Below are 21,481 nucleotides of genomic sequence, written 5' to 3' on the forward strand. Positions count from 1 at the left end.
GTTCAAGTCAACTATAGCAAAAAAACCAACAAAAAAAAACAAAGTAACATAATTATTAAAACCAAGATTATTATTTTCATACTTTATAGAACATAATTACACCAACATAAATAGAAATAATTGAACAAGCCAGGGGAATCTCAGCTTTAGAAAGCAAACTTTTACCCTTGAGATACACGATTATACAGTACGAAAAATATACAGAGCCAAAAAATATGTACTCTTATTCTTAGAAATGACAATTGAAAAGTTACTTTATTCTTCACTGGGAGGATTTCTGTCAGACATAAGACAAGTTAGTCTTATAAAAAAACTAAAAAAAAAAAAAAAACTGTAAAAGTGTGTCTGAATTGCAAAATTCTTCTTTTGCAAGAAAAAGAAATTAAGAATTAAAAGCTTTACAAAAAAAAAAGAAAAAAAAAAGTAAAGTCTCTCATCTGAAATCAAATCTGAATCAATAACATCCAACATTATTTTAATATTATTAATGGACGTCTCATAGCATCTTACATTCTTACAAGACACTAAAAACTAAGGCTTACATTAAGTAATTATTGAGACTTTAGGTCTGTGAGCAACATAATAAGGCAACTTAAGTGCAGGGGAGGGTCAAACTGTCATAATTTCTTCTATAAAAACTTGCAAAAGGAAAAGATTTTAACACAGTAAAATAATATATAAACTGTCCACTGGGAATCTGGAAATTAACAGTCTTATATATACATGTATATACATTTGTGTGCTTGTGTATTATGCACATCAACTAAATCTGATATTACACAGGTGTTTCAGAAGTTTAGTGTGTGTGTGTATATATATATATATATATATATATATATATATAATCATTGGTAAATGTTTTAATTTTAACATGCATAATATAATTTATAACAAATACATTTAATATCGACAAACAAAACATGAAGTACACTTGTTCAGAATTAAGGCAGTAACATTGATAGACTCATTGGTCCTTTACCTTTAAAAAAATAGCTACTGTTTCAGTTTTTGAAGATCTCATTCAGCAAGAACAGTGTATAAGGCAATAATATAACAGCTCAAAACAGAGTCGCAAGCAGCAGAAAGACCCAGTGACAGCTGTAGAAATACAGTGAGAATGTGAAAACTTAAACTTTTAGGACTGAAATGTCATTTGAGTCAATGTGTTTTGTCTTAAGTCAAGACAGAAGAGAATGAGAGAGCTTGCTTTTTTTCCCTTCTACAGTAATATACAATTAAACAGCCTATAGGCAGTATACTTATTGATAGTACAATTAATAGAATGAATAACCAGTTCAATGATGTCTCCACACTGTCTGATCCAGTTTCATCTTCTGGGTTTTCATGGTCAGTGGATTTACTTTCTTTTCCTGCTGTTGATTCTGCAACAAAAAATTACCTCACTGTGATAAAGGCTAAGAGTAAGAGATTCATCTATAACTAGTGAACTTGAACTTTTTTTATTTTTATTAAAAACTTCATGGTAGCAATTTAGAATAATGGTCTGTCATTAATAGGAAACTATGCTGGAAGTAATGCAAGACTAATGAGTAGTTCTACATTAACACTTCAGATACTGCTGTAAACTAATAAACAAGCTTAACTAATCAGTAAGTAATAGAAAATTTAAGACTGATGAACTTATTTATTAGGTATTCAATAATTACTGAATGAGATTAGCCTCAATATCAACTAACCATGACAATCTATAAAGAATTACCAATTAATTACTAATCACAACATTATTGTGTGTCTAAGACTAAATAAATTGTCTTTTTTACTCTGAATATAGTCTGAATAAATGCATCTTAGTCAACTTTTACCTTGTGACTGTACGAACAGTGATCTGGACCATTATTTTTAAGTGAAAATTACTATTTTATGACTATATTCAGAGTAAAAAAGGCAATTACTTATGAATTAGGCTGTGTACACCTGGTATTTAAGGGATAGTTCACTCAAAAATGAAAATTATCCCATGATTTACTCACCCACAAGTCATTCTTGGTGTATAAGACATTCTTCTTTCAGACGAATACAATCGGATTTATATTAAAAATGTCCTGGCTCTTCCAAGCTTTATAATGGCAGTGAATGGCGGTTTCTGTTTTGAAGTCCATAAAAGTGCATCTATCCATGATAAAAGTGCTCCACACGGCTTCGTTAATAAAGGCCTTCTGAAGCGAAGCGATGAGTTTGAGTAAGAATTTTTTTTACAAAGTAAAAATTTTAGCTTCCGGCCAAATGAACATACGCAATCTACTTACGCCAAAAGCGCAACTTATGACGTCAGAAGTAGCGTAAATATCAGCAGTACGTCGCATTACTCGCATTAGTTGCACTTTCGACTTAAGTGGAATCTGAATGTTCGTTAGGCCGGAAGCTAGTTATTTTAGTTGATAAAGTTTTAAATAAGGATATTTTTCTTACATAAACTCATGCTTTATTAACCACCCCAGAGCCGTGTGGAGCATTTTATCATGGATGGATGCACTTTTATGGACTTCAAAACAGAAATGGTAATTCACTGCCATTATAAAGCTTGGAAGAGCCAGGATTTTAATATAACTCTGATTGTATTTGCCTGAAAGAAGAATGTTATATACACCTAGGATGGCTTGAGGGTGAGTAAATCATGGGCTAATTTTAATTTTTGGGTGAACTATCCCTTTAAAGGGGTCATATAATGGTACATGCACTTTTTCAAGTTGATTGTACTGAAATGTGTGTTGGCAGTGCCTGTACACAACCATCATATAATGATAAAAATCCATCCAGTGTTTTTGTTTTAATCTCATTAAATGTTTTCCCCTGCCTCAAATCGAGCCGTTCGACCGTGTGACGTCACACGGTCGGACGCCCCTCCCGCGATTGTTGATTGACAGGTGCCTTTTAACACAGACCCGCCCTCGCTCGTGAGGGAGCTGTCAATCATAGTCTGCGCGGACCGGCGCGGTCATTGTTGATATGCTGGAGCACTGTCTATGAGCAGAATGGCGTCTAAGCGATTGTGGTGTTCTGTTCTTGGGTGCAATAAGGAACCCAGCAGTCATTTTGATGTTCCTAAATCCGAACCGCTGAAGACACAGTGGCTGAGTTTTGTTTTCAAAGGGAATATTCCCCACGAGCAACGTCAATGCTTTCATGTTTGTGCGAATCATTTCTCAGCAGACTGCTTTATAAACGAGGATCAGTATAAAGCTGGTTTTGCTAAGCAGCTGCTCCTGAATAAAGGATCAGTACCAGATATTCGTGTTCCTGCTGAACCTTCAGAACAACTGAAGTGAGTGTAACGTTTTATTAAACTTTATATTAATATTTATATCTTTGCAAATCGCTTCACGATGAATGAGTCTAAGGTTTACACTCAGTCAGGGTACATTACTGCATGTTTTCTATGTACGACGTTCTCCATATAATTCATAATCCCACGTTTATAATGAACAATGCATTATGGTTATTGTGTTACAAACATGTACACAGAACAGAGAGGCGGAGTCAGCAAAGCTCATGATCATTTAGTCATATGCACTGAAACGGCGTGCTGAAAACAGAGCTGTTTTTGACCAGGTAAAATAAGTGTTTTCTTACAATACTAATGAGAATTTTTAATTAAAGTATATTACAAACTTTTAATTTAGACCCTAAAGAATCATATTAGCTTGTACAAAAATGGCATTATATGACCCCTTTAAGATGTGTTTTGGTAGATCAGATCACAAGTAGATGAGGGAGACACATTCCCGTTTACACCTGCTGTTTTAATACGTCTCTTCTAAATAAATGTATGGGTAAATGTATGGGCTTTTTCAGATCTTTCGACCTACTGGACGAAATAAGTGTGCGCAATTTACATATGAACGGTAAAACATATAGAGAGCAGCAGTTTTAGTTTCTGCCCTGACAACCACAAGACCAGCCAAACGCTGCGAGTGTGTGTTAGAAATCAGGAATGTTGAGAGAACATTGTGTTTGGTACGTTTTCATCTTCAAACCAAACTTGGGTCTTCAGACAACAAAGTTTAAAGTCCCCCTGTGGTGAAAATCAAGTTTTTAATGTTGTTTATATGTCTATGTGGTGTTTTTAATATGCTTTAAGACAAACCATGTTCAAATTAATGAGTCATCAGCATTGCTGAGTATTTTCTCTTTAAAACTGCAGTGAACCAAAGCCAGTCTTAAAAACGCGGTTTGAAATCGGTGGTTTCTGATGTCACAAAGTACCTTGTAACCAATCAGGTCAATGTACCGCCGGGCTTTAGCATATCATTCATTACCTGCTGTGAATCAGGAGAGCCTCAAGAGAAGCCAGGTTATCCTGGTGTATTGCTAAATGTACCAGAGTTTTCATATCAACAGTACAGTATGAATTGTGTATATGTATATTACGATGTTATGATAAACTATATATAGAGGTCCTTCTAAAAAAAATAGCATATTGTGATAAAGTTAATTATTTTCCATAATGTAATGATAAAAATTAAACTTTCATATATTTTAGATTCATTGCACACCAACTGAAATATATCAGGTCTTTTATTGTTTTAATACTGATGATTTTGGCATACAGCTCATGAAACCCAAAATTCCTATCTCAAAAAGTTAGCATATCATGAAAAGGGTCTCTAAACGAGCTATTAACCTAATCATCTGAATCAACTAATTAACTCTAAACACCTGCAAAAGATTCCTGAGGCTTTTGAAAACTCCCAGCCTGTTTCATTACTCAAAACCACAATCATGGATAAGACTGCCGACCTGACTGCTGTCCAGAAGGCCATCATTGACACCCTCAAGCAAGAGGGTAAGACAGAAAGAAATTTCTGAACAAATAGGCTGTTCCCAGAGTGCTGTATCAAGGCACCTCAGTGGGAAGTCTGTGGGAAGGAAAAAGTGTGGCAAAAAACGCTGCACAACGAGAAGAGGTGACCGGACCCTGAGGATGATTGTGGAGAAGGACCGATTCCAGACCTTGGGGGACCTGCGGAAGCAGTGGACTGAGTCTGGAGTAGAAACATCCAGAGCCACCGTGCACAGGCGTGTGCAGGAAATGGGCTACAGGTGCCACATTCCCCAGGTCAAGCCACTTTTGAACCAGAAACAGCGGCAGAAGTGCCTGACCTGGGCTACAGAGAAGCAGCACTGGACTGTTGCTCAGTGGTCCAAAGTACTTTTTTCGGATGAAAGCAAATTTTGCATGTCATTCGGAAATCAAGGTGCCAGAGTCTGGAGGAAGACTGGGGAGAAGGAAATGCCAAAATGCCTGAAGTCCAGTGTCAAGTACCCACAGCCAGTGATGGTCTGGGGTGCCATGTCAGCTGCTGGTGTTGTTGCACTGTGTTTTTTCAAGGGCAGGGTCAATGCAGCTAGCTATCAGGAGATTTTGGAGCACTTCATGCTTCCATCTGCTGAAAAGCTTTATGGAGATGAAGATTTCATTTTTCAGCACGCACAGTGCCAAAACCACTGGTAAATGGTTTACTGACCATGGTATTACTGTGCTCAATTGACCTGCCAACTCTCCTGACCTGAACCCCATAGAGAATCTGTGGGATATTGTGAAGAGAAAGTTGAGAGACGCAAGACCCAACACTCTGGGTGAGCTTAAGGCCGCTATCGAAGCATCCTGGGCCTCCATAACACCTCAGCAGTGCCACATGCTGATTGCCTCCATGCCACGCCGCATTGAAGCAGTCATTTCTGCAAAATGATTCCCGACCAAGTATTGAGTGCATAACTGAACATAATTATTTGAAGGTTGACTTTTTTTTGTATTAAAAACACTTATTTTATTGGTCGGATGAAATATGCAAATTTTTTGAGATAGGAATTTTGGGTTTTCATGAGCTGTATGCCAAAATCATCAGTATTAAAACAATAAAAGACCTGAAATATTTCAGTTGGTGTGCAATGAATCTAAAATATATGAAAGTTTAATTTTTATCATTACATTATGGAAAATAATTAACTTCATCACAATATGCTAATTTTTTTAGAAGGACCTGTATGCCTTACTCCACTGACGTTCTAAGTACGTTCTAAGTCATTTCCTTCTCTGTACGGCCGTGATATTTCACGTAGTGATATTGCGCAAAGCTTCTAGGTTGCACGTCACACGTAGGCTCACTATTGGCCGACGCTGGTCATGTGTGTGATGCGTGATGTACAACCTAGAAGCTTTGCGTAGTTTCACTACGTGAAATATCACGGCCGTACAGAGAAGGAAATGATTAGTTGAATAAAGTTGTTATTTTTGTTTGTTTTTTTGCGCACAAAAAGTATTCTCGTCGCTTGATAAACTTAAGGTTGAGCCATTGTAGTCACTCGGACTATTTTAACAATGTCTTTCATAACTTTTGGGCCGGCCAGTTTCGATCCCTTAAGCCTATGGAGGAGTGATCCAGCTCTCAGATTTAATCAAAAATATCTCAATTTGTGTTCCGAAGATGAACGAAAGTCTTACGGGGTTGGAGCAACATGAGGGTGAGTAATTACTGACAGAATTTTCATTTTTGGGTGAACTAAAGGCCTCATTATGCTTCTGCGTCAACTCCACGGCGTAGCTACGCCGTCACTCCTACGGCGTTGTGGCCGTTTTATGGTTCTGCGTCATGTTGCGTTGCATCGCGGTGCATTTCACCGCCAGAACGCTAGGGGGTGTGTGCTTCGCGAATCTCTTTGCTAGTTTGTTTTGGTTCCGTGCGCCGGTTCCGCTTTCGTTTCCATTACCCTTCAGATTGCGCAAATTGAAATTGCGAATTGAAAATACGCACAATGGAACCACGTCCATTTCACAAAAACTACAGTTTATCGCAAAAAAGATTTTACGCTCGCATGAGGAGGTTTTTCAGGCAATTCGAAAAAGGAATATTTTGCAAAACTGCAATGGAAACAGGTTTTGCGCATTTACAGTCACCTGACTTAGAAGCACTGATGGGCAGTAACGCGTTAGAAGTAACGCGTTACTGTAATCCAATTACTTTTTTCAAGTAACGAGTAAAGTAAGGGATTACAATTGGAAAAACAGTAATTAGATTACTGTTACTTCCCCGTAAGCAGGCTGCGTTACTGCGTTAGTTAACCGTCATTGTGTTTCGTGAGACTGTCTCGTGCCATGAGTCGTGCGTGAGTGACAATGATGTATGAGCGCCGCGACGTCAGTGGTAAACACCGAAATGTGTAGTGTTGAACAAGAGACAACATGGAGCGCGGGAGAGAGACACGCATTTGATTGATCTCACGCGCCACACCCCCGATTTCTCACGCTGAAGTGTCAACCCGGTCGGTCAAATGCCTGAAAGATGAGTTTATCTATAGATCTACCTTTTGAGCCACTCGTGATCAACTAGTTATACCGCAAATTAGTTTAAATCTCCCAGAATCTAGAGCGAGCGTGCATGCGAGACAGAGACCGCGTAGCGCACGCGCACCCGCAGAGAGGGAGAGCATCAGAGCTAGCGAGAGCGAGACCTTGCGTGTGTAGAGAGCATCCTGATTTAGAAACAGGACCCCCATTGGAGAATGTCAAAATTCCACCTCAAATCTGAGCAAGCACCTAGCAAGAAGAAGGAGTTTCTTTATTTCATTAAAATATGGTGGAATGTGCAGAAAATAGGTTTAAATGTTCATCAAAAGTCTGAGACTGTTGCATTTAATTTAATTTTTGCTTGATGCAATGTGCATAAAGTTAAAATATTGAAACTAATAAAACAAGTTTAAAAAAGAGAGTGTTTCATTTGATAAAATTTTAGATGATGGAATATGCAGAAAGAATAGAATTAGGCTGAAAGGTCTATTGCTTTATAGCGTATTCAGGTCGTGCATCATGTTTTTGAAAAGTAACTTAGTAAAGTAACTAGTAAAGTAACTAATTACTTTTGAAAATAAGTAATCATTAAAGTTACTGGATTACTTTCTTGGAGAAGTAATCAGTAACTAATTACTATTTCCAAGTAACTTGACCAACACTGCTTAGAAGACGCGGTGTGTTTGGGGTCCGTGTCCGCAAATAATAATAATAATTATCATCATTATTATAACATTTATTAGGCTACATATGGACAATAATAATACGGGGCTAAGATTATCACAAATAAACACAAGATTTTGACGCATACCCAAGTGTTTGTGCGGAGCCCGCACTGGATGGCAGGGATAGGCGCGCTGGCGCGAACACTTGCATTTTCCTATCAACAGTGGAAACAACTTAAAATACTCTATCATTTCTGGTCATACAGAAAATAATAATACATTATTCGCAACTACTTTTATTTGTGTAAACTCACAATAACAAGAAAACGTTGTGATTTTGTAAAATAAAATAAAACAATCAGGTGCGCTTTTATGATCTCCGTGAACTGAAGCGCGAGAACTGAAACAAAATATAGCCTATGTAGGCTAAAGCTTGAAATGTCCACTTTAAAACGAACAAATTCCAATCGAAAGCTAATACCTTCTGATTATGTAATCCGTATGAAAAGTGCATTTCTCTCTAAAGGTGCATCCGGAGATGGAGATATGTTTTTAGCCGACATTGATTTAGAAAACAATTGTTTATTAATAAACAATTAAAATGCCTTGTTATTTTTTCAGACACATTTATTATAGCCTATAACTCACCTATAAATCACCTGTCTGTAGGCTGTGGTTATGGTCTTCTCATTCAGCACTGCGAGAAAAATTTAATATCCAGGTTCTAATTTGGCCTTAGAAAACCAGTAAAATCTAATCTACATTTTTTCCATATTAATTTGTAAATATTTTAAATGTTTAATAAAGGGGCAAAAAATCATAAACAAATATCTTAAAATTCGTCTATTTTTTTTTTTTTTTTTGCAGCATTTGGTGTACAGTTCAAATTAAAATTTTGGTGTTCAACTTTGCGTTTTAAAAATACAACAACCGTTCATTTTTCGTTTTGCAATTACGGGGTAAACGGGATAAATAAGGGAAAACGACTGGACACAAAAGTACACTGACCGTTTGGAATTAATACGAGACAGTTCTTTATTAAATTCATAAAAGAAACAATAATTACAGGAATAGCCTACTGGACTCTAAACCTCAAAGAAATGCCACAATCAAGACCTCGGAGCAGAAATTAGGGAGAACTCCGTGTCTTTCCCTGCCATCAATGCTTGGATAACACACCACGTCTCCTTCCATTAATAATAATAATGTCTAGTGCGGTGGCTATAGGCTATAATGTTAAACCTACCAACGTCCGTTACCATGATTTTTGGAATGGCTTATCACGAGAGGAAAAAAAGACGTTTTAGTCGCATAACATCGGTTAATGGAAACGCCGTCATTTCGCAATAGTTTTTTATCGACATATAGAAAAAAATCGCAAAAGTTTTGCGCAAATCTGTAATGGAAACACGCCTAATGGCGAGCGAAAGAGAGAGAATGTTGTTGCAGCTGGAGCTAATCGACGTTGAACAACAAGTGATTTTATTGCAAATGTTTAATCGCAGAAGAATCAAACGTTCCTCAACTTGATATCGTTAAAACAAACAGTGCATTGGTCACTTTAAAAATGGTGGTATAGCAGGAGGGGGAAACCGGAAAAGCTTCACTCCTGAAATGATGTATCTGACCAATCACAACTCTTGTGGTCTGCGTCGCCTCGACGCGTAGTTACATTTTTTGCACGTCGAGCTACGGCGGAGGGGTCGGAGAGGGGTTCGCCGCGACGCAGAGAGGTCTGTGGAGGTACGCCGTCGATTCGACGCAGAAGCATAAAACAGGCTTAACCCTTTAAGGGATTCAATTATTGTCTACAGGGGGACTCTAAGTCTGTCTAGTGCGCTTCACATAATGTTACTTATTAGGTCAGTAGGGGGAGAGCAATCTTTAAGGGGGCTTTCACACTGGCAGTTTAGTTCGGAACGGGGCACCGTTCGCATGAAAAATGGCTAATGTGTACACTGTCATGCGGAGCCGGGTGCGCACTGGGGTACCGAACCGAGACTACCTGGAGGAGGTGGTCTGAGTTCGGTTGCTCCCGAACCGTGCGGCGGTTGGCGTGAATGTGAAAGCAGCACGGACTCGGGTGCGCACTTGTTCAGGAAGTAAAGTGACCTGCGCATGCGTTTTAGCTTATTGTGATGTATTCAGTTAAATAAAACACTTGTAAGGGATGATAGTGTTGATGATTTACCTTGGATACGAGCGAGAGTGAGCCTGCAGTGTATTCATGCATTGCGGGTGGAATCAGGGCAACAAATTTGGAAATCCTCTGTCTCCTCAAAAGCGTCCGTTTGCAAGCAGCAGAAGACCACCTTATGTGACACACACACAGTAAACCTGTATTGTTCACTCAACTGCGCATAATAGCAGCGAATTAATTAAAAAACACAATATTGACCCGCGTTCTGTTTTCTATCATGCGCCGTGCACGTTTGCGATGACGTTTGCGATATTCACCCAAACGCACCAGGGTTCGATAGAATCAAGTTGAGTGTGAAACCAGACCAAAGGCTGTGGGGGGCGCCGGGATCAAACATGCTCGGGCTCGGACCGCAGCAAACGAGCCCAGTGTAAAAGCCCCCTAAGTAATTCTTTATAGTTCGTCATTGATAGTTGATAATTATTATTGAGGATCATTTCATTCAGTAATTATTTATTACCTAATAAAGAAGTATCTCAGTCTTAAATTTGCTATTACTTACTGATAAGTTAAGCTTGTTTCTATATTAGTTTATAGTAGTATCTGAAGAGTTAATGTAGAACTACTCATTAGTCTTGCAACTCCTGCATAGTTACATAGTAATGACAGACCATTATTCTAAAGTGTTACCAACTTCATCCATGAATCAAACATGTTTACACACCGTTGATGATCAGCAGTACTGTCTGAAGCTCAGATGAGTGTGTGATGATGCAGGTGTATTTTCCTGCATCAGTGTGAGTGAGATTGTTGAGTTTGATGGAGAAGTTTCCTCTCTCATACACATCAGGCAATCTTTCAGCTCTGTTCTTGTAAAGAGGGTGCTGTAACTGTAGTGAATCTTCACCCTTGACTATATCATACACAAGCTTGCTGCCATTGTGTCTCCAATGCACATCAGTGTCTTGAGGTTTCAGATCATGTTCAGTGGAAGAACACGGCAGGAGAACAGAACCGCCAATAACAGCCTTTACTGTGACCTGCAGAGACACTGAAATGACAAAAACTTTCAAACACACAGTCTGTGGCATGAATTTATCTTTCTGATGTGTCGTTCAGATGCTCACCTTTGTTTATCAGCACCGCAAACACACAGATGAAACAGCAACTGCAAAAACAGAAAAAACAAGTTCCTTTAACTTCTTTAATCTCAGCCAGTACAGCATGATATTAGCAACAGGCTTGTTTAAAATGAGCAAGTTCAGCACAGAACCAATTCTACACTTTTTTTGGGGGTGAGGGCGCGACATCCTGTCAGTTTACATGGGATCGACCAATAGGAAAACCTAACAATCCTCTTATCTATTTGCCATGGTCAAAATCAAGTCCCGCCCTACTTGTTTTCTTGTTCTAGAAGCTATTTTACTCGGCTATAGTATGTCACAATAAGGAAGGAAAGTCTATCGCAACTTCCGTTTCATGCCCATTTTTTAAAAAAAAGACCAACTAAACAAAAATGTCCCAAATTCGAGGGAACACGTCATTTAAAATAATTTTAGGTTTAAATTACTATGGAGAACATACATATTGTAAAAAGTTAAACTTAAAACAGACTGCTATTACTTTGTTTTACTAGAAGTAACAAGACAAATCTAAGCGTACGCAATGTGATAAAAGTCTTGTCGTTCATTCTAATCAGAGTTTTTGTACTAACACAATAACTGACCATAAACACCATAAGCAGTGAGCTAGTACACTACATTTTGTGAATTGCTTGGTTTTCATTTCTGTGACTTCACAGGGAGCCGCATCCACAATAAAATCTCATTGGACAAAAGTACCGCCTTTCATGTATTTTAAATATAAATCATGAACAAGGAGAGACTGTTTGTGTAATTTTATAATTAGATAAGATATAGTGTAATTTAGATGAATCTCTCTCTAACTGAGATTCAGGTTAAAGTTGATACGGAAGTTGCGATAGTCTTTTCTTCCCTGTTATGCATATTAGAGTAAAACAGCTTCTTGAACAAGATTTTTTTTTTAGCGGGGGACTTGATTTTGTTTGGCTTGGTTGTCCCGCCCTCACGCCATTAAACACGTCATCGGAGAAGAGACGTCGCTGCAAGAGAGAGAAGTTATTTTGATTTAAGATAATGAGACTCATGAATAAAATAAATAAATAATGATGTGCATAGCTAAATTATATATATATATATATATATATATATATATATATATATATATATTAATTAAAAAGAATGCAAATTCCATAAAAAATAAGAATTGTCAAAATCAAATTGATTTCATGGTGACTTCATGTGAATTGAGGTCACTGTTCAACTAAACTGTCAAAATGCATCTCAATTTACAACTAAATAAGTATATGTTTCCATGTATTTCACTTAGTATTTTATGTTGGAGGTTGCATCTTCATCATGTAAATGTTGAACTCGTCCCTAAATATGATTTAGCAAATATTCTTAAGGGAGCATCTTTACCCATATTACCCTACTGGTGAAAACCTGAATATCTTGAATGTACTGTAATATCAGGTTAATGAAATGACCTTCAAATAAAGCATCGGGACACAAAAGATTGAAATTCAAAATACTAACTGTTAATGCTAAGTTAGTGCTATGACTGCGGGCTACGGCAAAGTAATATTTGCAGACATTTCCCTGCAGATAAACCCGTTAAACATTAAATAATCAATCCATGTTTAATGTATTAATAACGTACAAAAGGTTTTTCTTATTGGTTATATCTTAAATAAAGCAAATGAGGAACAAAACAAACCAGGCCAAATGTAAATACGAGCGCATCTACATCAAGACTTCTTTTAGGAATTGCGGCATTTCCGGGACACAATGCATTTTGTAAAAATAGAATTTCATTAAAAAAATTGTAAACATACCCGATGACCATGGTGCCACGGTATAATTCATATATTAATATTTCTGAAATACTACTCTTTTCGACAACAGATCTGTGAAATCGAGACCACGATCGAACTCTTCTTCACTATGTAAGTTTACGTCCGGGTTACAAACTAAAATGAATAGTGACCCCTGCTGTGCTGGAGTGTTGCGAACATGGTTGCGAAGATGTCAAATTAAAAAAAAAGGGGGGAAAAAAGAAAGATTTTTGTTCTGTGAAGTGGGCTGCTTTTGCGTCCTTTTTTTTTTAACAATGGCGAGACAAATATGTGCAATGTTGAATACCAAAATTTAGGCTAATTTTAAACCGTACACACAAATTGCATGCGCACAAAATAAAATAATGATTTATTTTAGATGTGTGTTTATTACGTAAAAAGGAAAGATGTAAAGAAAAAAATGTCAATGTAAATTAGAAATAATGTTTCTTCCGCACTTTCGAAAGCGATGACTTTGGAACTATAATACATGCATTGATTTTAAAACTGAAATGGGCATTGCAGAACGCCTAGCTGTTCCAAATGGTTGTTCCATCTTTAAAGTCTACCCATCTCACTCGGGTCACTACACTGTCAGAAAAAGGGTCCAGTGACGTGGCCAGTAGCACATTGAGAAAGCTGTCAAACCTCCACTGAGGCAAAGGGCAAGGGAATATTCCTTTGTCAATTTTTTCATCATGACATATGTTGAGTTAACTATCAACAGTTACCAAGCTCATGAATCAGTAGGATATTGTGTACACGAATCCAGGCACTGGTAAGGACTGAAAAAATACATTCTATATAGTATGAATGTGTGTAGTAATCCGGACGTACAACATTCGCCGTGTTGTCATTATCATGTGATCTACCAGCGTTAGCGTCGCTTCACTGCCATTCACAAATCCTCTCCTGTGGCCTCATGGGACAGTAAAGTGTCCATCAAAAGCACACTTCCGAATCTCGTAGAACCTATTGCGTGCATAATTTTTATTGAGTTGGCTTGTGCATTTTATTTTTTTGAGCTTCAGGAATGTGATGTAATTTCTGGTAAGTGAGCATCAGTGCTCCCTGGTTATTGCGGTACATTATGATATTTTTTAGGGAGTGAACGTTCCAGTTTACTGGAAGGATTTTGCGATAGAGACCGCCCTTAAAATGACCGACTCCCTCATCAGTGCCCTGACTACTGAACTAGGGAGCCGATAGAGACGCACCCTTAGTTTTGTCATGGCCACGACTATTAACTCATGGGTACATGATAATAGGTTGTGGGCAAGAGAATGACAAGATAATTATTTCGAGGTAACAAAATCTTTATGACATGGCCACACAATATAAGCTAGTCGTGGCCTTGAGATCCTATGCTGAAGGAACAACATCCTTTTCTAGTGGACACAACTTCTTATGATAAGGAAATTACATCAGTTTCTCGTTGCCACAAGTTTAATGTGTTAAAAAATCTGTGTAACCATCAACCTGGGATTATCAGGAAAGCAGTTTTTTTTTCACTTTGAAACACACACACAAGCATTTAATACACTTGACAAATGTTTTTCCTTCTCTCCTGAACCGTAATGCATGTACTGCCTCCACCATCTCTGGCAAACAGAGAGCCCGGTATTTTTTGATGTGGTTCAACAGGCCTCCTCTTCTTTGTTTGAATGCTCATTTCATCATGGACATCTTGTGAACCTGCTGTTGACCTCGACCATCCTCTGCTTGAGCATTATTTAACTATAGCAGCAGCTTAAAGTCAAAATACTGCAGTTTCTCCTTCTCTGGTCTCCCAGAGATCTGTTTGTCTGAACTGTATTCACTGTTTTTGGCAGCAGGTCAAAGAAATGTAGGACCGAATGGATGGTTCATTTTCTTGTGCGGCTTGACATCGGGTACAAGCTGATCAAGTCAAATCCACCTGTGTTTTTGTTGTAGCTCAGCCAGAACAAGAAGTCCAAGCACAGGAACATGCACTTCTCTTTCACTGACCATCTCAGGATTTATCCCATGGTCATTGTCCAGCCACTTTGTCACTGCAACTTCTGATGTTTTCTGACAACCATTTCAGATTCATCTATTCCTTGTTTTTGACGGTGTTATATAACATCTTTGACTTTCACAATTCAGGGAGTCTATTTTTCATTATGGTCCCTGTTCCCAGGAAACCAGTTGCTTTAATCTGACATTTCCATGGTTAGAAGTAAATAAATAGATGAAGTAAAATTCTACAGTGGTGAAAGGAGAGATAAAGCATTTTTTTTCTGCTCCAACAGCAAAAGAAAAAAAAATCCACTATTATGTTTCCAGGATTTTCCAAATAGAAGATAAAAATATATACAGATGGATAGATTATGGCGGTCAAAAAAAAAAAAGATGTCAAGTTTACTGTCACTCCCTCAGCCGCTGTTTTAAAATCCGAAGATCAGAAATTGGCTGTTAAGTGATGATGTAAACGCTGCAGGCTCAAGAACACTGATCTGATATAATACACACGGTGCCTTCATTAGGTACACCTTGTTAGAACTGTGTTGTACCTACTTTTGGCTTCAAAACTGCCTTAATTCTTCCTGGCATAGATTCAACAAGGCACTTGAAACATTCCTCAGAGATTTTGGTCCATATTGACATGATAGAATCGCACATTTGCTACAGATTTGTCGGCTGCACATTCATGATGTGAATCTCCCGTACCAGTACATCCCAAAGCTGCTCTATTGGATTCTGGTGACTGTGGAGGCCATTTGAGTTTAGTGAACTCATTGTCATGTTCAAGAAACTAGTTTGAGATTAATTGAGCTTTGCGACATGTGCTTTATCCTGCTGGAAGTAGCCATCAGAAGATGTTACTGTCATAAAGGGATGGACATGGTCAGCAACAATACTCAGATAGTCAGGTTGTAAACTCCAAAAGATGCTCTGTTGGTGGGGCCCAAAGTGTGCCAAGATTATATCCCTCACACCATTACACCAGCAGCAGCCGGAACCAATGATATGCAGGATAGATCCATGTTTCATGTGTTTTACACCAAATACACCTACAATCTAAATTTAGGCTTTTGTTCAAATGAAAATATTGATTAGCAAACGTACACAGAGCACTTAAATATAGTAAACAGAAGTTCAAGCATACTTTAGGGCTTTTAATCAAAGTCGGTATGGAATGGAAGATATATTGTGACATATAATTGAGTGAAGCTTCTCAAATGAGAATGAAAAATGAGAGAAATAAAGAACTTGATTTTGACCATCAGGAATTGATTGCATGGTTTGCTATTACTGTGATCTCATTTGATTGACAGGTTGTCCCGCCCAGTGTTGCCAACTTAGCGCCTTTGTCGCTATTTTTAGCGACTTTTCAGACCCCTTTAGCGACATTTTTTCAAAAAAGCGACTAGCGACAATTTTAGCGACTTTTGGACAAACCTCAGTAACCTCCAAATGTTGCCACAGTACTGTCCTGCAATCGCGAGGTCTTGCTTTCTCCCTGTCGTCACTCTCTCTAGCTGCGTCTCCCCTGTTCAGTGAATGGCTGAGAGGAGCGCACGGCCGCTGACAGACACGAATGAGCAGTGTTTTTCCACGGACTTATCACTTATCGGCTTTTCTTTTGTTTTATATTTAAAGAATTTAGTTTGACCATTTTAATTTAATTTTTTTTCTTGTGCTTATTACTTGTAACACTCACTAGAGCTTAGTTCATCCGGTTCCCTAACTCTCTCAATTCAGATAATGTTCCACATAGGCCTATAAAAAATATAATCATTCACTAAATTACAGCTACTCGTTCAGTTGTCTGACAACAAAAAAATAGGAAATGATAACAGCTTTATTTGACATTCGGCTATATTATATTGAATAGAGCATTAATTTAGAGAGAAAACGCACTAGACTGACAGAACGCAAGTACGACGCAATGACGTCATTAATATGCTAATTGACGTATGACGTCATCTAGCGACATTTAGTGACTTTTAGGGAAGGCCTTAGCTACTTTCCTTTGAAAATAGTTGGCAACACTGGTCCCGCCCTTGCGTCAGTGAATGCGTCATCAGAGAAGAGATGTCGCTGCAAGAGGGATAGGAAGTTATTTTGGATTATATGGTAACTTTAACCAATTTCATAGTACAAAACAACATTTTTCCCCTGTATGCTTGTTGATCACCAGCACCTGTTCCTCACCTCCCTCATTAAAGGAACAAGCCGACTTTTTGGGACTTCAGCTTATTCACTGTATCCCCCAGAGTTAGATAAGTCCTTTTTCGTCTCCGTGAATGCTGTAATTCTGTCTGACGCACCCACCGCTAGCCTAGCTTAGCACAACGACTGGATGTAAATGGCTCCAGCTAGCATACTAATCCCAATAAGTGACAAAATAACGCCAACATTTTCCTATTTACATGTTGTGATTTGTAGATTTGTAAACAGCGTGTACAAATAACAAGGTATGAGACACAGCCATCTTTTAACCGTATAAATACTGGGAACTATATTCTCAGAAGGCGAAGCACTGCTACATGGGTGGAGTTTCTCAGGTGCTGCGGTAATCACTATGCCCAAGTAGCAGTGCTTCGCCTTCTGTATGCATTATGCTAGCTGGAGCCATCCAGTCTTTGTGCTAAGCTAGGCTAGCGGTGGGTGCGTCAGACAAAGTTATGGCATGCACGGAGATGAAAAAGTTATGTATGGACTTATCTAACTCTGGGGGATACGGTGAATAAGCTAAAGTCTAAAAAAGTCCATGTGTTCCTTTAAGAGTGTTACGATCTACTCCCAGTCTAGGGTTGGGAGAGGGTAACAAACTTAAATAAAAAAAAAAGAACGTAAACGTGGAGGGTTCCCTTCAGTCCTCTGCCCCAGAAATGTGAGCCAAAACACTTGATGCAAACGTAAAATGATTTATTGCATTTAAACAAAGAAAATGGAAGCTTTCAATCTTCAGGAGAAGGTCAGACCAAAACAACAAACAAAAGAGGAAGCTTACTATTGGAAGGAAAACTAAATGCCCTACACAGGTAAAGAAAATAAATAAACAACATATGCTTCCCTCCACTCCCTGACTAACCAAAAACAAGGATTAATATATAAAAAGAAAAAGGTGGTGACTTAATCTCCCTACTGCTTTCCAAAACAAACAAACAAAAAGTTGCTATACAATACCTTTTAGTTACCAAACAAAGTTATAAAGAAGAAAAAAAAAAAAGATTGCTTTATCACAACAAAAACAAGCTCAACTGTACCACACAGGGACAACACACCAGTTTCACACTTAGCAACACACAAGTCTGGTGCAGGGGAGAAGTGAACCTCTTCAAGTAGTGTTCACTCTGCTCTCTTATAGTGTAGCTCTGCAACTCTCCTTACGAGCCTCAGGTGTGGTTAATTAGCTGGAAGGCAATCAGAGTGAGGGAGAGAGACGCTGTTTACGCAGACGGTTGTTTGGGGGGTGAAAACGCGGTGCGAGTCGAGGAGGTTTTTGGCGCTGGACTGTGTGGGTCTGACTTTGAACGGTTGAGGATTAAGATTCTTCTGAGCGTCGGTGTTAAGAGAAGATGGGCAAATCGAGAAAAAAAAAAAGAGGAAGTTGGATCAGAAACAAAAACTAGAATACATGAATCAGAGAATGAAGGTGAAAAGGAGATGGATTGGGTACAGGTGGAAGGTGGGAGAATAAAAAGTGTTGAGAAAGCAAATAAAAAGAGGAAGAAAGATAATGAAGAGGATTCAGTAAGTACAGATGAGGATAGCGAAAGGGAAGTAGTAGATGAAAGGATAGAGGAGATAAAAATGATTGTAAGATTTAAAGAGGGACAAGGAATAAAAGGGGTAAACCCAATTGAATTAACAAATGAATTGAGGAGACAATCAGGGGAGATTAAATGTGCAAGAGTGCTTCAGGATGGAGCATTGGTGGTGATATGTGAAAATGAGGAGCAGAGAGATAAGGTAAAGAAAATGAAGGTTGTGTGTAAACAAGTGATATCAAGTTGTAATCAAATAGGTGGAAAACCATGGTTATGTGGAGTAATTACAGGGGTACCATTGGAGGTCAATATGATAGAGTTGATGAGGAATGTTAAAGGAGGAAATGTAATTGAAGCAAAACGATTGCAGAGGAATAGGGAAGGTAATAAGGAAGAAAGTCTTTCTGTAATGTTACGTTTTGAAAGTGGTGGAATGTTACCAAGTAAAGTGATGATTGGATATGTAAGCTTTCGGGTGAGAGAATATGTGCGAGCTCCGCTGAGATGCTATAATTGTCAGAGATATGGTCATGTTGCAAGTGTATGTAGAGCTAAAAAGAGATGTGCACATTGTGGGGAAGAGCATGAGAATGGAAAATGTGGAAGAAGTGAAGCAAAATGTTGTAATTGTGGGGGGGCCCATAATGTGGCATATGGAGGGTGTGAAGTTAGAAAGAGAGCAGTAGAAATTCAGAAGGAAAGAGATGGAAATAAGTTGTCATATGCAGAAGCAGTTAAAAAAGTGGATTCAAGGAAAAAGAAAGAGAGTGAGGAGAATGAGGAGTGGAGAGATCGAAACAGAAATGAAGAAAAGGAAAGCAATAAATCGGATGACACAATGATAGTAAGTAAAAAGAGTTTTGTGTTATTCATGGCAGAGGTCATAAACTGTACAGCACAGACGGAGAGAAGAACAGAAAAGATACAGATAATAGTGAGAGCAGCAGAGAGGTTCCTGGACATCAAAGGGCTAACATGGGAAATGGTTAGAGAAGGTCTAATCTCAGAAATTCAGCCTAGTCAAGAGTCATGGGATGGACAATAGTATTGATGTTAGTAATCTTACAATGGAATGCTAGAAGTCTGGTGGCTAATGGATTGGAATTTAAGGGTTATGTAAATAAGATGGAGGTTAAGCCTGATGTGATATGTGTACAAGAATCTTGGCTGAAACCTAAACTGGATTTTGTAATTAAAGGATATGTTTCTGTGAGAAGAGATCGGGAAGAGGGAAATGGTGGTGGGTGTGTTACTTTCATTAAGTCTGAAATTCAGTGTAGAATGGTGGGGAAAGGAAGAGAAATTGAATATGTGGTGGTAGAGGTATGGAAGGATGATAAGAGTGTTGTAATAATTAATTATTATAATCCATGTAGACAAATGATATTGGAAGAGATGGTGAAGATAGAGGGGCAAAACAGAGAGAGGGTGATTTGGTGTGGGGATTTTAATGCTCATAGTAGTATATGGGGAGGAAGTGTAACTGACAGAAATGGGCAGGTGATTGAAGAATTAATGGATGAGATGAATTTGATCTGTCTAAATGATAGAGGAGGTACACGTGTAGACATGAGAACAGGTAAAGAATCGGTGTTGGATTTAACTCTTGCTAAAAGTAGGTTAGGGGGCATAATTAGCTGGAAGGTATTAAGGAAATGTAGTATAGGTAGTGATCACTTTCCCATTTTGATTGAAATGAATATGAATAAGAGTGTAGAAAGAAATGTAAGAAGAGAAGGGAGATGGAATTATGAGAAGGCTAACTGGACTGAGTATGTGGAAATGGTGGAGGAGGGTTTAGATATAAATGAAGTAAGAAATGCAGATGACATAGATGCTATAAGTGAGAAAATTATAGGTGTCATTAAGAAGGCGGCAGAAAGTAGTATTCCCAAGAGTAAAGGAAGAAGAAAGATAAAAATGGTACCATGGTGGAATAAGGAGTGTGATGATGCTATTAGAAGGAAAAGGAGAGCATATAAGAATGTAAGAAGAATGCATAGTTACCCAGGTTTAATGGAATATAAGAGAGAACAAGCACAAGTAAAAAAGGTTGTAAGAAGGGCAAAAAGACAATATTGGAGAGACTTTTGTGATAAAATAGGGAGAAGTACACCAATAGGAGAAGTATGGAATATGATTAGAAGGATGAATGGTATAAGGAAGGAGATGGAATATCCTGTTTTAAATGAAGGGGAAGTAATAGCAATAGAAAATTGTGATAAAGCAGAAATGTTTTGTAAAACATTTATAAAAGTAAATAGTACAGAAAATCTGTCTGAAGAATTTAAGAGGGAAAGGGAGGAAACTTTAAGAGAACATCCTCATTTATTGGAAATGAGAGAGGAAAGAGATAATGTAATGGATGTCCCGTTTGGATTAACCGAACTAAAACGAGCACTGAGGAGAATGAGAGAAACTACTCCGGGTCAAGATGCAATCAGTTATAATATGCTTAGACAGTTAAGTGATGAATCATTGAGAGTAATGTTAGAGTTTTATAATAAAGTATGGGAAATGGGGGTGTTACCACAAAGTTGGAAAGAAGCACTGATACTGCCAATAAGGAAACAAGGGAAGGATCTTAGTAAGCCAGGTAACTATAGACCAATAGCTCTTACTTCTCATGTAGGGAAAGTGATGGAGAGAATGATAACGGATAGATTAGTATATTTTTTGGAAAAAGAAGGCAAATTAACACCTTATCAAAGT

General features: G+C 38.1%; 1 protein-coding gene across 2 annotated transcripts; it reads right to left on the bottom strand.

The window, feature by feature from the left end:
* Nucleotides 1–393: 393 nt before the first annotated feature.
* On the bottom strand, nucleotides 394–13,140 carry LOC130103544 (CD276 antigen homolog). 2 transcript variants are annotated; one of them, XM_056269794.1, is made up of 4 exons: nucleotides 13,029–13,140; nucleotides 11,239–11,279; nucleotides 10,836–11,162; nucleotides 394–1,373 (listed from the first exon to the last, which is right to left on the bottom strand). In XM_056269794.1, the coding sequence occupies exons 1-4, from the start codon at nucleotides 13,037–13,039 to the stop codon at nucleotides 1,174–1,176; spliced, it is 579 nt and encodes a 192-aa protein (XP_056125769.1). In that variant the 5' UTR covers nucleotides 13,040–13,140; the 3' UTR covers nucleotides 394–1,173. The 2 variants fall into 2 exon arrangements, with proteins under 2 accessions (XP_056125769.1, XP_056125768.1); XM_056269793.1 differs by having other exon boundaries at nucleotides 399–1,382; nucleotides 13,029–13,138.
* Nucleotides 13,141–21,481: the final 8,341 nt, after the last annotated feature.

This window comes from Rhinichthys klamathensis, unplaced genomic scaffold (assembly GCF_029890125.1).
Source record: "Rhinichthys klamathensis goyatoka isolate OS25496 unplaced genomic scaffold, OSU_Roscu_1.1 h1tg000289l_1, whole genome shotgun sequence".
Lineage (NCBI taxonomy): Eukaryota > Metazoa > Chordata > Actinopteri > Cypriniformes > Leuciscidae > Rhinichthys > Rhinichthys klamathensis.